General features: G+C 46.6%; 1 protein-coding gene across 1 annotated transcript in view; it reads left to right on the top strand.

Annotated features, from left to right (window-relative positions):
- Positions 1 to 4,279: 4,279 nt before the first annotated feature.
- Positions 4,280 to 16,012, top strand: part of LOC111259233 (uncharacterized) — a 93,854-nt gene continuing 82,121 nt past the window's right edge. The window contains exons 1-2 of the mRNA XM_086967808.1: positions 4,280 to 4,538; positions 6,162 to 6,275. Of these exons, the coding sequence (XP_086823934.1) occupies positions 4,280 to 4,538; positions 6,162 to 6,275 (373 nt within the window). The remainder of the gene's footprint in view (positions 4,539 to 6,161; positions 6,276 to 16,012) is intronic.

Raw genomic sequence — 16,012 nt, 5'->3', positions numbered from 1 at the left:
CAATCGCGGACCCGAGAAAGCCAAGCGTCCGTATTGAGTTTCTATAGCTGTTCCGTGCACGACGCTTGTGTCGATCTGTCTCTTTTTTTCAAATTGACTGTTTCGCTGCTGCCTCAAGCTTGCGACCTGACTGTGCCGCTGGCGCTGTCGTTCGTCCATAGTGATGTGACACTTGTAGCGGACGTAGCACTTGGTCCTAGGCTCGAGCGCTCTGGACTCATTGGCCCGATCTCTGGACCCTGGTCCTTGTCGCGGGCCCGACACAATCACAACCGTAGCAGCGGCCTCAACCATTGACGCGCGATCTTTAGCCACCGGATGGCCCGCTGCCTTCACGAACGCTCGTACTTGCGCCCCGCCACGGTCCGATATGCACCTGCTGAAATTGCTGTTCGCCCAATAGACGCAACAGCAACCTCAGAGATGATGGTACCAGGGTACTGCGTCCAGAGAAAGAGCCGTCTTCACAGACAGACATCAATTTACGCCGGGCGCCGGTGGTCCTCAAGCACATGTGGATACGCGAAACTGATATATTAATAGCAAAATCACGTAAACACACACACCTGTACACATTTAGCTGCTTCGATGTCATCGGCAGATCCTTGTAAAGTTGTACAATGTTTTAATATATGGGTACGCATTCCTCATTCTATTTTGATATCAGTGACAGTTTGGCCATGTACGTATAGTTAACAGATCCTGTTCTACTCTACGAACTAGGAGTTCCCCTATACTTAGTGCCGTCGCCAGAGAGGTCAGTAACTTTAAAATATTTTATGCTACTATACTAGTGTTGGAAACAGACAAAGGGCGCTCGCCGTTAATAGTTGCGGTGGGAAAATTAAAGCACTTTTGACTAATTTAATTTAATTTAATAATTAATCCAAAGGTATTTGAAAGGGAAGCGGTATCGTAAAAGCTCATATATCGGCGAAAATCTTCTTTAGAATGACGCCAAAGCCTTGGAGCATCATGGTGCTCTTGTTTATCGTTGTACTAATCTTCACTTTATCGTCAGCGATTATTGTTTCGGAGCGACGCAATTATCTACAATCGTTTATATTCAAATAAATCTTGTGTAGGTAAATATGCGGCCCTCAACGGATCGAGGCTGGAACTGCCAAAGATATCTGATGACGTTGCTGCACTTCATGACTTCGGTCGTTTTCCGTTTTTCAAATCGTTCACAGTTTTGCGTCAACTTTGGCAACGTGGCATGCTAGGAGTACTAGCACAGTAGTACTATGCACGAATGCCGCAGGCGACAGATAAGAAAGTCAAGACAACACATTTTTGTCACTCCCCAGACAGAAATATACGAGAATTGATTTCGACTAATTAATACAAAACTGGTGCGTATTAAAAACTCGTAGCCTAAAAATCTTCACGGTATGTAAACGTAGAAATTTCTATGTTGAACTCGCTGAAAAAGCAAAGGCACACAAAGTAGTTTGTTACAGCACTCAAAGACAAGTACCGAATACTAAATACGTCCTCTTACTTTCCTAGCTTCTTCTAAGTATCGTACATCTAAACTATGACACATAACATAATTACGTACCTACCGTATTTAGTATTTCAACTGACTGAGCCTTGTTTGTTGCGGACAGCATTTTTTCTATCAATCTAAAAATGGGTCTTTGTGCCAAAATGGTCCCATGCCAAATACAAGCTATATTCAGTAAAATTCATTTAGTTCTTATCGAGCGGCCCTAAAAGACACGCGCATGCAGTACCTGTATGCACGTGTGTTAAGACGGCCCCAATTATCGAAGGATTACCCAATTGTGGAATGGAATGACGAACAGATGAGATCGTGTATTCATTCATTTTCGATGTATGGCTGATAATCGCCACTCGAGTCGTTCTCGCACGGATACCGATATTTATTGACCGCAAAGAGAAACAGAAAACCGTCGATACCGACAACTGTGCTTCACAGCAGCTTATTTACAGCCGCATTACGTTCTTGTTTTCGATGCCGTCTGACACGAAATTTGTATGCATAGCACCAAGCTTATTAACAGGATTACATGCCAAATCATACATGTACAGTGTACATATGTATGCACTCAAGAACGCCAAATAATAATAATTGATATGCTATCGTCGTGGTAGAGAGTGGATACTCTGGTGTTTACTTGTACGTCTATGAACGACGCGATTAAGAAATAATGAAGCTCATTTATTAACGAACAGAAGACAGTATTATCAGTGAGAACGACGGCAAGGTTACACTCGGCGGCACAAGCTCTCTGAAATGGAAGGCCTAATAGCCTTTCAATGTGAGCAACGGCATGTAACAGTGTTTAGCTCTGAAGCGTCGAACGTTCAAATTTCAGAGAAGTTCACAACAGTTGGACAAGAACAAGAGTGTAATGGCCTTCACTAATCATTGTTGCAAATAGAACAAAATCGACTGAAGAATTGCAATGGCGAGGCGAATTACTACTGGGTTGGGGAAAGTGCCTCCGTTCCGGCTGCAGCTGCCAAGTACGACCGATGAGAGCTGGCTTCATTTTATCATTGCAATAGTGTAAACGGGAAGGTGCTACGTAACACAGACGCACGCTGAACATGGCTTCAATAGAATGCTACCGGGAAACGAGCTCCCATGCAGCTGGACGCGCGTCATAAATTCTATCGGTTTGTCCGCTGCGGAGTTGCTAAGCTGACTTGAACGGTGTTATTTTGTGTGTTAGGGCGGTTGGAGTAGTGCAAGTACGATGGATAAGTGAGATTCGCTGATGTGTTAGTATAGATTTCCGAGCTCTGCTGAACGCTTATTATCATCAGTATTCGTAGAATATTGATGATAATAAGCCTGTAACCAGCAGCGTGTGTTATATGACATTTAGAGCGTGTTCGTTCTTCCGATCTGCTAGTTAGCTTTTTGAACCCGTTGGGGGTCTGTTGAGTTCTGGCAGTCGTCGCTGGCCGGGACGAGACAAACGCTGCAGCTCGTAAACCTGGGACGCGTGGCAGCCAACGGTAGCGTCCCAACCGTCGGCGCTCTCGTACGACGCCCCACTCCGTCGTCTACGATAGTCGTCGCAAAGAGGTCATATGAATTTTGGCAGAGTTGGGCCTTCAACAGGAAGAAAGTCTCAAGACGTGACCCCGAATGGCTCCAAAGCCGCATCGTGCTTGTCGTGAAGAAACGAATCGGTACTGGTGTATCGTGACGCCGCCAGCAGACTCACCAGAGACCCCACACTGGCACCAAAGCTTCCATATAAAATGTCCGCGGTATAAGTAGTACAACTGCTATATCTCCTGCTATTTACCTTGACTGCCTCTGACATAAAGTATTGCCACTGCCTCGCGTTCTCCTACGAAATCTTCACCTTTACTCCCTTTTTCTGACATTTTCTCTGAAGCTTCTTCAAGAAAGCCAGCCATTTCCTTGCACCCCTGTATATCTATGTCCAACGCCACAGTGGTATCTTTCAGTTTCTCTATCTCCTGCTGTCGCTAGCCTTTGCGAGCTGCCAGCTTCCTTCTCGCTTTCCGCCTGATAGCTCAGGGGGTAACATATATTTCTTGCTAAAGTTTAGGACACATGCTAGCTTAGGTTCGAATCCGGGCGTAGGCACACTTTGTTTCCTCCTGGTGGCCAGCCGACCGAAGTAACGCCTAACGGTTAAAATACCGGACGTGAAACACGAAAAATATTCTTCTTTGACGAAACCAAGAAAACGATCTCCCTTGTAAATTTGACGCTCATAATACTCCAGCTCCTCCTTCTCTCGCTTCCTTCCAAAACAGCCATAGATCGAAGGCCGTGACCCACGGACTAACGTTGAAAAGAGGATTTAGACACCGACGACTAGAACGACAACTATGAAGAAGTCTTCGAAGCTAGTTTGTGTCTACTCCTCACTCCACGTGCACACTGCAACGGTGAAACTGCTGTGGCAGCTACCCGCTTCGAAAAAGTGACTGCAAAGTCATCGCGTTAGTTGCTCAGCAACATTCAGCGAATGAGCCGTCGCGTCCTCGTCTAGTGGCCCACTTGCCGTTCTTATGTCTTGCGATACCTGTGCACCTATATATGCATCAGCGGGGCCACCTTTTAAACTCCTACGCGTGCGATACCCTACCATCCGGAGTGCAGCCGTACAACTCTTTAGCCTTTGGGCTTTAGCAGCTTGGTCGGACCTCACGGAGATTTTGGTTAGGCTGGTGCAGGTAGGGGTTTTATGGGGCGTCGTTCAGGGGCAGCCAGCGAAGAGGAGAGTAAAATCTTCGGGAAAAGTTTGTGGGCTTCAGACGGATGAGGGCAAAGGGATTTCATTCGAAGGAGAAAGGAAGCCAAAGCCGACCAAAGAGGGAAGTGCTGAAAACAACCAGTTCTGAGCTTCTTGCATCGCGTTCCTCGTCGTTCGTCCTGTTTGCAGCGATAAAGCCCACCAACGCTAGTTCGCCACAGCCGCTAGGCGGCGGGTGCGCGCTTCTCACGGAACTGCCGCTGCGTAGCATAGCCTCGACAGCGGTGGACGCAGCCGCGGCAAAAGAGACGGCAGCACCTACCGGTAGAAGGACGACGAAGGCGACGACGACGACAAGTTATAATATTTTAACGGCTCCCTGGCGAGCAATGAGCTTGATCTATCCCTCTATAATGTTCGGCACTATGTTAATATCATAGGCTGATAGTGGGGACTGGCAGCTACATGGAGTCAACTGGGGTTTAAACGGTGGCGCTGAAAAGGGGCAGAGATGACGCGCTAGCCTTAAAGCGCGCTTTACCGCACGAACTTGTCCGACACCACCGGAGAACGAACCGACCGCCTGATCGAACAAAGTAGTCGAGTCCTTTGAGACGCCTCTATGTCGAAGCCGCTGACATTCGACCAGAGCTAGCTCAGGAACAAAAAAAAACTGTTTGAACTGAGGGCAGGCAAGCCACGTAGCCGATATGTGCTACCCTTGCGTCCGCTTAGCCGCGTGAATCCTTTCGAAATTAATGTCTTTGTCCGCGCCTCGCTGCGCTTTTGCCTTGAATACTCCTGCGCTTCTGCGTGCTACAGATATGTCGCTGCTTCACCGGTAGGCGATCAGCCAGGTCTATTGAGGAAATATGAAAGCTGTGTCGAGTAAACGAGCGAACTAGGAAAATCGTAGTGGAGAAACGAAAGTTGAGCCGCTGTAGCTGGCCAACAGTAACCCTGAATTCACCAGAAAAGGAAAGTCACCGATTGAGAAAGGTCGTTAGGAATGATAGTCAAATGGTTGGTCACAAAGCAGAAACTGTGAGTCTGAGTGCGTGTAGTCTCATTTATGTCCCGTGGTGCTTTAAGTTCGTAGGCAGAACCCCAGGTTTGGTTGGCCGACGCAGCTGACTGCAATTGAATGATCGGACGACGCACGCCTTAGCTGCGGGCCGACGACATTAAGCCTGTGCCTGTAATATAGTTGTTTATCTTCAACGCTTTCGACTCTGGTCCCTATACTAGCCAAATGACTGCTATATAGGTACTATCCGATCTCAGGGGCCAGCAGTCATCGCTCTAGTTGCATCGTTGCAGAAGAGAGAGCACTGTAAAGGTTATGGGCTATTATCTGACGGATTTTCGTTTTCTCCCCTATTACGCATCCCTACTAGTCCACACTCTTAGTCGTTAGTAAGCAAACACTGGTTACATAATGTGAATGTAGCTGACGTCTCTGGCAAATAGGCGCATCATCTATATATTTACGTAGGGTTGTTCCACTACGATCAGTTAATGAGTGAGCACAGGTATCATCCAATCCAAAGTGCTTTTTGTCCTTATAGCTACGTTGTAGCACTATTCATCTCTAGCTATGGTTCACCCGTTCAATCTTTTCACGTTTAGGGTCTTTACGTTTAGTGAATATATATATATATATATATATATATTATGGATTTGGCATCCTGCCTGCTCCTCCGAGTTCTTCAGAAAATTTAATTATTCCTACATAATCATTTACACGGTCGAGCAGGACGGCGCTGATTATACACATGAGTGATTGTTTTTGATGTGGAGTAACTTTGTCAAATATTAGTCTATACAATATAGCCATTCTCTTGTAGGAGGGTTGACATAGCCAATATTGTTGGTTTATTTTCGCAGTCAACTTTGCTAGTTTTATAATTCCTGGTATTCGATTGATGTCTTGTACATTCGTTGCAGATTCAAGTGGACTTCTAACATCGCCCTACTTAGCCGAAGGCTGGGCATGGAGAGGAGCACCAAATCTGGGCGCTTCCAGTCCCGAGGATGCTTCTTCCCAGGACGACAAAAATGGTACGCTGGAAATGCTTGCACGTTTTATTTTACATCGAATGGTAAACGCGGTGGCGGGAAATATGACGAGCAGCGTGTTGTTCTACCAGTCTTGCAAACAGATTCCTCGTTCTTAAAGGACATTAAAAATATCACTTACTACCAAGTGTCTCAGCCGCTACAAGGTTAGCAACGAACGATTTGGCTTTCGCATAGGCTGCAGATTCTCTGTAGAACGAAATTTGATGGCGAAATATACAGAAAATCAGTACTTCAGTACTTCGTGGACTGATGAAGTTCCGAGCGTTCGGCTCACTACACACATGTATCACTGAGACCTGTGTACTGTTAACAGAGTAGCACTTTAATTATGAAATCGCCTAAGCAAGTGACCATGCTCAGAGCCACTTAGTTCTTTCCACCAAGCTACTAACCTGATTGGCTCGTTAATATTTCACAAGTTTAGTTTGAGTTCAACTTTAATATCAGTTGTTTAAGCACGTTGCTAGTGGCGGTTCTTCAAGTGGCAGAGTAAGCAATGGGTAGGCTTATTTAGATACGCGTGTTACTTCGATTATTTTCACAGCTCTCCACTGCGAATATCCTATGATGGACCCATAACAGTCTATGGGCTATAGAATTATGTTGATCATTACAATAATAGGATCAATAAGAGCGAAAAGCAAAAGTAAAAGCTTGCTGGCTATGAACCTTTGAGCAGCAGCTAGATCATTGTAGGCCCCTTAAAGGCCTCTTGACAGCTGCATGGAAATTGCTAGGCCATCGTACCGAAAGCTGTATCATGAGTTCCTCCATAGATAGAACGCTACGGCGGCGGTAGCAGCAGCAGTAAAACAGCGCTGAACGAATAGTTTCTATGCGAGGATAGATACCGATACGTTTGCCAAGCATCTCATTATGCCTGCCACCGATAGCGTGGTCGCTTGTCTAACACTTGCGGTGCTGCCAGGGCGCTCCTAGGAGCGAGGAAGACATCACGGACTCTCGATGGTAAGCCACCGAAACGACGAAAGAGCCTTAGTAGTAAGAAATGCAAAAGTGTGATTATCCGGACTAAAACTACTGCCGCTGCTATTTTTTCTAGGGCTTGAATGGAGACCTGGGAACTAGAACCTTTGCCCATACTGTCTGCAGGCATTTGTCCCGTCTCAACACTGCGTTCCAATAGACATCACAATACAGGCTTTGATAGAACGGGACCAACAATAACGGTAGCAACAGCAACAGAGTATTTAGTAACCCTGGAAATTGGTGGGTGGAGAGCGGAAAACAAGTGAGCAACAGGAATCAAGTTAGACTATTTGTCAGCTCCAGCTTGTTCGGAGGATGGCGGATAGTGCTACTGGAACCGTTGATGCTGTAGCCTGAACGGAGAGTCCGACAGCGCGTGCTTCCGCTGAGCGGCGCCTTTGATTTTTCGAGAAGGCATCTGAACTCTCCATAAAAGAGGCTACATACTAGCATAGCGGTATATTATACCACTGCATAGTGATAACGGCCAGAAGCCTTAGTTTCTATTCGTGCCGATTTCGTCGGCACCCTTAAACCGTCATCGTGTTCGCGGCTACCGCCGCCGCTCATCGCTGGGAGCAACTGAAACAGTGCCAGTAGCAACGACGACCAGCATTCGGTCTTCAGAGTCCATCTCCGGAACGAGGCCGGGCCGGACAAATGTGAGTAGGACAGCTTTGAAATAGCTGCTATCACCATCAATGAGACAAAGAGGGAGTGGCCCATCAGAACAAAGCAGTATAAGTCGTAGGTGCATCACTCTTTGTATTCCTTCACTCAATGGCCTTCTGCCCGTCTCTGTTGTTCATTTGTGCACTGATTTTCTGACGGTTTTACCCTGATCATGTGATATGGATGTATGTGACCATGACAATAGGAGCGGCTGGGTGCCCGCGTGCAGGTTTGTGCTCACGCATCTCAGTTCTTCCGTAACGCTGTTTTGAGCTGTGTTTGCTGACTGACGCTGACAATTCCAACCATACACTGAAAAACAACAAAAAGACCGATGTTTTTTTATTATTGTCCCATGTCGAAGAACTTGTTTTTTCCGCCCATAGCCCGAAACTGCTTAGAGGGACTTATTAGGCATGGGTTGGAGCTGTAGTGCAGTTGCAGAGGCTTCTTATAGTGAATTGAAAATCCCGCTTTTTTTTTTCCTTTAGTTATATAAACACAGCTAAAAGCAGTGAAAACAATCGATGTTTGCTTCGATCGAATTGAACAGATAAACGACACATCCGCTTCTCCCACAACTACCCGATTCATCTGCATTTCCGCCATTGCGCCTATGCAAAGCAATATACACCCTCGTCGAGAAATTCAACTGTTTGTGCGCGCCAAATGAGACTTTTCCCCAGCAGATGACGTTGCGGGAGACAGGACAGGAGACTGTAAACACCGAACTAGCCATGTAATGGAAGAAGCCAGATAGGATTGGCGGTTGCCGCTAGCCGCTGAATGGAAACCGAGCACCATAAACGCGCTACATGCAAGGCGCTATATTTGAGTGCGGCATTTGCAAGCCGGCTCATCCTGTAGCGTTTATACACATGACGCTTCCATGGGCCCGTCCGGGTCTATCAGTGTGGCGGCATCTATTAAAGGTAACAAGACACTGAGACCTATCATCTAAATGGCATGAGGAATTGCCACTAAAAGAGCGGATGAGATCCATTTCACCTCCTAATAACTTTATTATTGTTCATTTTTCGATTGCGGCAAGTGTCGGTAGAGTTGACCCGTTGCAGGTAGGCATAGGGGTTATACGAAGCGTGAGCGAGGTGCTGTTGTTTTTGTTTGTGTGCCTCGGAAACGGCGCTTCCGTACGCTTTTTGCACCGTTAGCGTCTAGTATACATTGGCGGAAACAATTGTCTTATAGTATAAATAGCTGTTGCAGATGACTGTGGTTGTTTGCAAGGCCGCCATATATAGGTCCACCGACACTTATCTATGTTGACCTGAACGGAAACTCTACTAAGTATGACATGACTACGCAGTATAGATTTCTAATATAGCACTTAATTATTACTAGTGGCTCAACGGCGCAGCTTTGATATTCGCGAATACTTGATAAGTTCTTTTACAATTTATCATCTTTCCAAATTTTAGCTACGGTGCTTTGGAAGTAGGTGAAGAAAAGTCTATTATATATAGTTTTTGGATTTGGTAGATATAGGATCGCTCCGTTGGTTAATCAAGATGATCGTGGTAATCAGACGGCAAAATGCTAGGTATAGATGTATCACTTTTGCTGCGGCGACGTCCGTCTGAGTGTCGGTCTTGTCAACGCCTGCATCTTCCTTGCCAAGGCTGGGTGTGTGTGCATGCCACTAGTAGCGGCTTCGCAACAGCTTGCCCGGACTTGCTCGGTTGCATGGTACCACGGAGACCATACGAGTAAATGAGTCAATGATCACAGGCGAGAGCCGCTTGGGACACAATTTGTACTCATGGACAGCCCCAGCAACGCGTCGCTACTGCTTGAGCTAGTAATAAAGAAGACAGTACAAGAGACAAATCTTCCCCCTTTGTTCTGCCAATCATATTCATTGCTATGCAGCGACATCGACGGCACCAGTTTGCTCTACAGTGCGTTTATAGTGGAACTACTAGTAGTAGGATTGTTAAATTTCCCACCAGCGGAACATTCTGTCAAGGTGGAACAACTACGGGACCGAAAATAATAGAGACAGAGGCGGAGCGCCAACAAACCTGTGTCTTCTACCGAGTTTTTCTTTTCGAACCACAGCTGCAAGGGGAAGTAAGCAGCGGAGTGCGAGATTCGGCAGCAGTGGTACCTACTGGCGGGCCGGCCGGGAGTTGGTGAGGAAGAGAGAAAATGGCGGAATACGGGGCGAAGCCCATATGTGTTCCAGGCGGCAACTTCACAAAAGAACAAGAAACTAGCTAGACCGGCATCGAGCGAACAAATAGAACTACTTTTAGATAGACAGACAGAACTAACACGGTGCGCGCTTGGAGACGGCGTCCAGAAGGCCATGTTAGAGACGTTAGCGGGTCTACGATTACGACAACGGCAGCACTTTTTAGCAAAGCCGGATCTACCGACACCGCGACAAGGAACTGGTCATTGACAAATTATGAGAATGTAGAACCGCCAACGGTGTAGCCGCAGTCACTGGCATGATATCTTTACTCGCCTACTGCTGCGGCCGCCTTCCATCATTAACATTAGCAGATCAAGTAAGTGATTGAATAGTTAAGAAGAACCCCGATATAGGTATTACGGTAGTAGTCTATTTTACGCCATCTTTCTGCCGCAGCTTCCGATTCTCGCGCATGCACGAGACCGGCAGCGGCGCAAACTTTAACTAGAACCGTTAGATCTGCTTTCGAATCTACAATCACTGCAAAAAGCAAAGAAGGACAACAACAATCAGAGCTAGAAGTCATTGTTAGCGGCTTACTGACGGCATCGTGTGCCAAAAAAAAAAAAAACGAATAAAGCACGAAATTTATCCGAACGGTTCCACGAGAAGCAAAAAAACAGATTGAATATCACCTATTCGACGGCGTTTGGCTACAATGAGGAGAACAGTCTAAGTACAAATAGTTAACAATAACTGCTGGCAGTGCTCGACATTTATCTATTCGGATCCCGAATTTGGAGTGAAGTCGGATAAATGAATGGGAATTCTTGTGTTTTAAAGAAATACATTTACTTTAGAACTCGGTAAACCTTCGAGGCCAAATTGGTTTAGTCGCTCCGAACACAGTGTGGGCTGAAGTAATGAGCCTGATTGAGATTATCTTTGTTTGAGATGTCACGTGCTAACTTGTCGAACAGGCGAGGAGCGTGTCGCACTTGTAGGACTTGGGCACTAGAACGAGCAATTCTTGCTGTTCTTTTCTATACAATGCTATGTTTCGAGTGAGCTAACGTCAATTGTTTGTCAGATCCGTTGTGAGCATCGCATGAAGGTACTAGTGTCATGTCAGCTGTTTCACGTATCGTATCATCGAGACGCGTAGGGAACTCCATTTGCTGGTACTGTTTATTTGCTATTGCCGCTAGGACCCAGCGACGACTCTCCTCCGGTGTGGTCGAGCTAAATGCATCACTTTGTACCCCGTTGTATGGACATTCAGATTGGAATCATTTGCTTCCATATGGATGGTTTTACGCTTGAATTGGCTTCGTCCGTAGAAGAAGCAATGGTACCGCAACGAGAAAGAAGCACAACCCAGTGGCCGCTTCACCGGCGCTAGCCGCGAATATCCTTACTATACTACTACGGAAAAAAGTAGAGGAATAGGCAAAACACTAATTGTCACATAAAGAACCTCTCCTACTCCACTGATGAAAGCACTGTCTAGAGAAAACGGGTGGGAGCGAAACGGATGTTCTCTTTGAGCGACACTTTTAACAATATTCTAGTACAAAGCGTACGCAGCCTGAATCCTCCTGGAACTGCACATGTAATATATTCCTAGCTGTTCCTGTAATTACTCGATGATGTGTCTTGTTTTGTAAATAATGATGTGTATGTATATGGAGATGGCTAAAAACTTCTATTTCACATAAAGTCTCTATTACATTAAAAACGCTTGCAAACGTTACTAACATATTCTCACCCGATATTATCCATTATGATTCTAGACGATCTGAAAGCTACGTATAAAAAGTATTATGACATTTAGCTTTTCTTAGTCTGGATTTTTTAGTAGGTGACTGGGTAGAGTTTCTCAGAATATTATCGCCTGCAAACATCCAAACCATGGGATGGGATCATTGACTTCACTGGCGGTGCTATGGCCTGGTTCATGTCGTCCTCTGCAGCATCAGATTAACGTTAGCAGTAGGTCCCAGCGTTTATTCTCAGTGTGATCGTTGACCCCACGTTAGGTAGCCGCCTATTACAGTTGCATAACGAGTTCGTTTTGAATTACAGGTAAGTTTACAAGCCTGTACACCATCGGATGGCATCCGCTCGAATTAACGTCCTTCATCTCGTTCTTCGTTTTGCCTGAGTCACTTCTGATGACTTCCTCCTACAACGGGATCCTGTACTACATGCTAGCTTGATGCCATGCGGGCCGCCGCGACAATGTCACTCCCGGTCACGCAGGGCGGTGGCAGGTCGAATACCGAAGCGGAGGTATCGATTCCGAGGCCAAATGAAAATAAGCAACCTATAGGACGGTAGCCCAGCTAAGAAAAATAGAACGTAGATATATATGCCCGCGTGTATGTATGCGCCCATTTTAGGGGACTGGGAGAGTGACGAAGTTGTATGGTGAGTTGCAACTTGCGAAGAGTATCATTTATCATTTCCAATTTAGAGGCAATTCAGACTGAAACAGAGATCAAAGTCCGATCCAAACGAGAGTCGGTGAACGCGCTAAACAGAGGGAACTCATATAGCGGTGCGCGAAACAAGACTAATCCACCAAAGAGCTTGTAGCTGATTTTGTTTTGGGCCACTTTCTAGGTTCAACTTTACCCAAACTTGTAATGGGCTGGGAGTTCCCTTTAAGGTTGCTTGCAGAAAGTAGCTACATTCAGAAGACAACTGATCAACCCTATGATCGTTCCGTTAGTTCGTATGATGCACAAAGCGTCCTAGATCAGGCAACGATTTCTTCGAAGTAAATAAGTATCCTACAAACACGAATATACTTTCGACTAGTTTGAAATATCTAGAGGCTTTAAGCATATTACACAGCTAGTGATTCTACATAAACAAACTTGGTTTCTGTTAGAAAGTCGTATTTGACAAGAACAACGAGACCGAAAACTCACACAAACTCCAAAAATAAATATTTTTCACATATACTATTATATCATTATAGCAGGTCGTTTCTTAATTGCGATCGTTTATTACTTGTGTATCGCCTGAATGGGTTGAAATTCGTTTGCGATCATTTCAAAGCCCGAGGACCTTTGCTAGCTTGAGAAGCATCAATTGACCCCTTGTATTCCGCTGCTTATAACCCTTAGAAGTAGGAACAGTGTGATACGGCCTCCTCAGGCAGGATCAAGCTGACCAGTCCCTTATCTCATGAATTGCTTTCCAACTAGTCAGTCTCGTCGACTTATTTAAAGATGTTGAAGCAGTATCTGTGTAGCCAACAGTTAGATGACTTTGACTATATCCAGCGGGTTTTTTCCTCTCTCTTCTTCTATCTGTATTTTTCTCTCCCTTTACACCAACGTGCGACTACCTGCTTCCACCGGGAAGGCAGTACCAAGTCCTCTCATGCGCAGTCTACACTGTGCGCAGATCTCCGTTCATCAGAATCAGCGGTCGTCGCGCTCACCGTCGACCCGATGTATCGTGTTTTCGCCGCTCCGCCACTCTAATGAAGTGCTTCTCCTGGGTAGATGGCAATAAGGTGTCATAAAGGTTTCGTATTACTCACACCTGCTTCACACTCCAGCTTTGGCCCGAGTACGAAACGCGACCGACTCTCTATCGCTCGTTCGATGGCTAAGAACGAATAGTCCGGACGGCATTAGCAATATGTATAGCATCGTGTGGAGCCTTGGGGTAGAGGCTGTGATAAGGGGAAGTTGGACGTCAAGGAAGGGGTCTCTATAAATTTCTGAAAATGCTCCCCTCACCGGTTTCTTTCCCTTTCATTCTGTTCCTCGACTGCTGCTGGTAGCGATTGGCGTTTGCTCGCGTTCACTTCATCCCATTCCCGAGATCCGAGGAATAGCTTTGTGTTCTATCGTTCTGACTCCTTGTGAAAGCAATAGGAAAGGTCCGTCCTGCAAGCCAAGCTGCAAGACAAAGCCTGCGTGGCTACCCGGTAGCCGCAGCTCTCTCAGCTGCACGACTCACAAACTCCGAACTAGCTGCCCGCTCGTCCCCCTGTCTTCCTCGCTCTGTCCGTTCCTCGAGGCCCTCTTGATCTTTCCCTATTTCACGAGAGCAAGGTAATGAGCAGCTATGATTTGTCTTCCATGCTCCAGAGAGCACTCGTATCACCGCCCGTCCCAACTCACATCAAGTAACACAGGCTTTCGGAGCTTCAATGTCGGCCGCAGTAGCAATGGAAGAACGTACTCATAGGCAGCCGTTTACATAGAATGAGCTGGGGGAGCAGGACGACAGGGTCGGAGGGCGGGGAGGAGACTGTAGCAGCAGCAGCGCCGTGCAAGCTTCTCCAGTAGTAGCAGCCCTCGGCCGATCCCCGCCAGCCTGCGTCCCCCGGATAGTCCCGCAGTAGCCGGAGGTAGTGGGCGCATTGTGCTGCATGCACAGGTACTACTGCTACTGCGGCCGCCGCCTTTGCTGCGACTACGGGGGCTGCAAAGAAATTCATTGATTGCGGGACGATGCGTTCTAGTGGTAGTGGTAGTTGGATAACAGCACATGCCTGAACAGGAACCTGTGCCCCAGCAGCATGGAATATCGCTGGATCGTCGTTGTGTGAAGGGGAGCGCTATAAGCTGCTACAGGTTGCAACATCGAAGTCACACATACGGCGCCTGGCTAGAGTGTGGTGGCTTGCGGTAGCCGAAGCAAGCAGTGCTACAGTGTCTTGCCTACCTGGCTGCCTGCCTGTTCAATGCTTCACTACTTCATAGCTTTGCAAGTTAGTTCATAGAGGTTGCTATACGGTATATGAGCTATAACGTATCATGCCCCAGGTGGGAGGCGGCGCCTTCAGGCGTACTTAATGCGCTGCCGGCACTATATATATATTACAATATATGTACAGGTTAGTTGCATTATAGCTCTATAGAGTCAGTGCCATAGACCGTCGTTCTCTGCGCAGCTACTTATGCGTGATCGCTTTCGTATAGATATTGAACGTGTACAGTGGCCAATATGGAGCCAGCCTGCTGCCTCACCAGCCAGCGGATAGAATTCGAAGAAGCTTTGTAAAAGCTATACGCTATTGGAGACTCGTGCATCTCAAGGTAATACGCTGGCTATTAGTAAGTAGATTTGTGGTATTCGATAGCACGACTCACTATACAACATACATTTACGTGTATTCACCGCTCTGGCGCGGATTGTGCTCATACGGCGTAACGGAGAGCATCTCAACCCACCCCGTCTGTTCCCCAGCGTCTTTCCATTCTCTCGTTTAGAGGATCTCTAAAGGTAGTAGTCTCAATGCAATCTCGATTGAGAAAGAGAGAGAAAGCATAGAGTTGCTTTCGAGACGTGAAGTTCGTCGCGCCTTGAAGTCTTAGCCGTTCTTTGAGACGAAAGTGGCGGCAGCGATGGCGATGACGACTGCAGTCCGAACGGGTCGAACTGGACGACACAGCAAACGGGTCAGGCACGAGACTAATCTCTGCGTCGTTTGGGAATGAATCTGCGGATAGGTCCACTGCTGTCTGCTGTGGTCTACGCGGTGAAGAATTGACTGATTCTGCCGAAGAATCGTTCCGCTGCCGTTTGCTCCTTTGTTAGACGCGAATCGGAGAGCTAATGGTTTAAACCTGTTGTTGTGTAGTGTTGGACGCTGCCTTCCTAGTCATTTTGCAAACACATCGTGCTTAAGTAAGATGCACAGTTGCGTGGGACAACTTTGAAGTTGACCGACCAGTAGAGGTTTTCCTGAAGCTTTGCATAAGTACCCTGTGTCCACGCAAAAAGCTAGTCGAGATACCTCCGTTGATTGTAGGTATCATTATGATGGCACATCGTAACCTACTTTCGTAATTGTCGGCGATACTACTTGGGATGATTTTTTGTGAGTGGCGCATAGCGATACCATGGTGAAACCTGTTTGTAACAC

Source organism: Varroa jacobsoni, unplaced genomic scaffold, assembly GCF_002532875.2.
Source record: "Varroa jacobsoni isolate VJ856 unplaced genomic scaffold, vjacob_1.0 scaffold_309, whole genome shotgun sequence".
In the NCBI taxonomy this organism is placed as follows: Eukaryota; Metazoa; Arthropoda; class Arachnida; order Mesostigmata; family Varroidae; genus Varroa; species Varroa jacobsoni.
The sequence above is the reverse complement of the archived record's forward strand: the minus strand, read 5'-3'. Positions and strand labels throughout refer to the sequence as shown.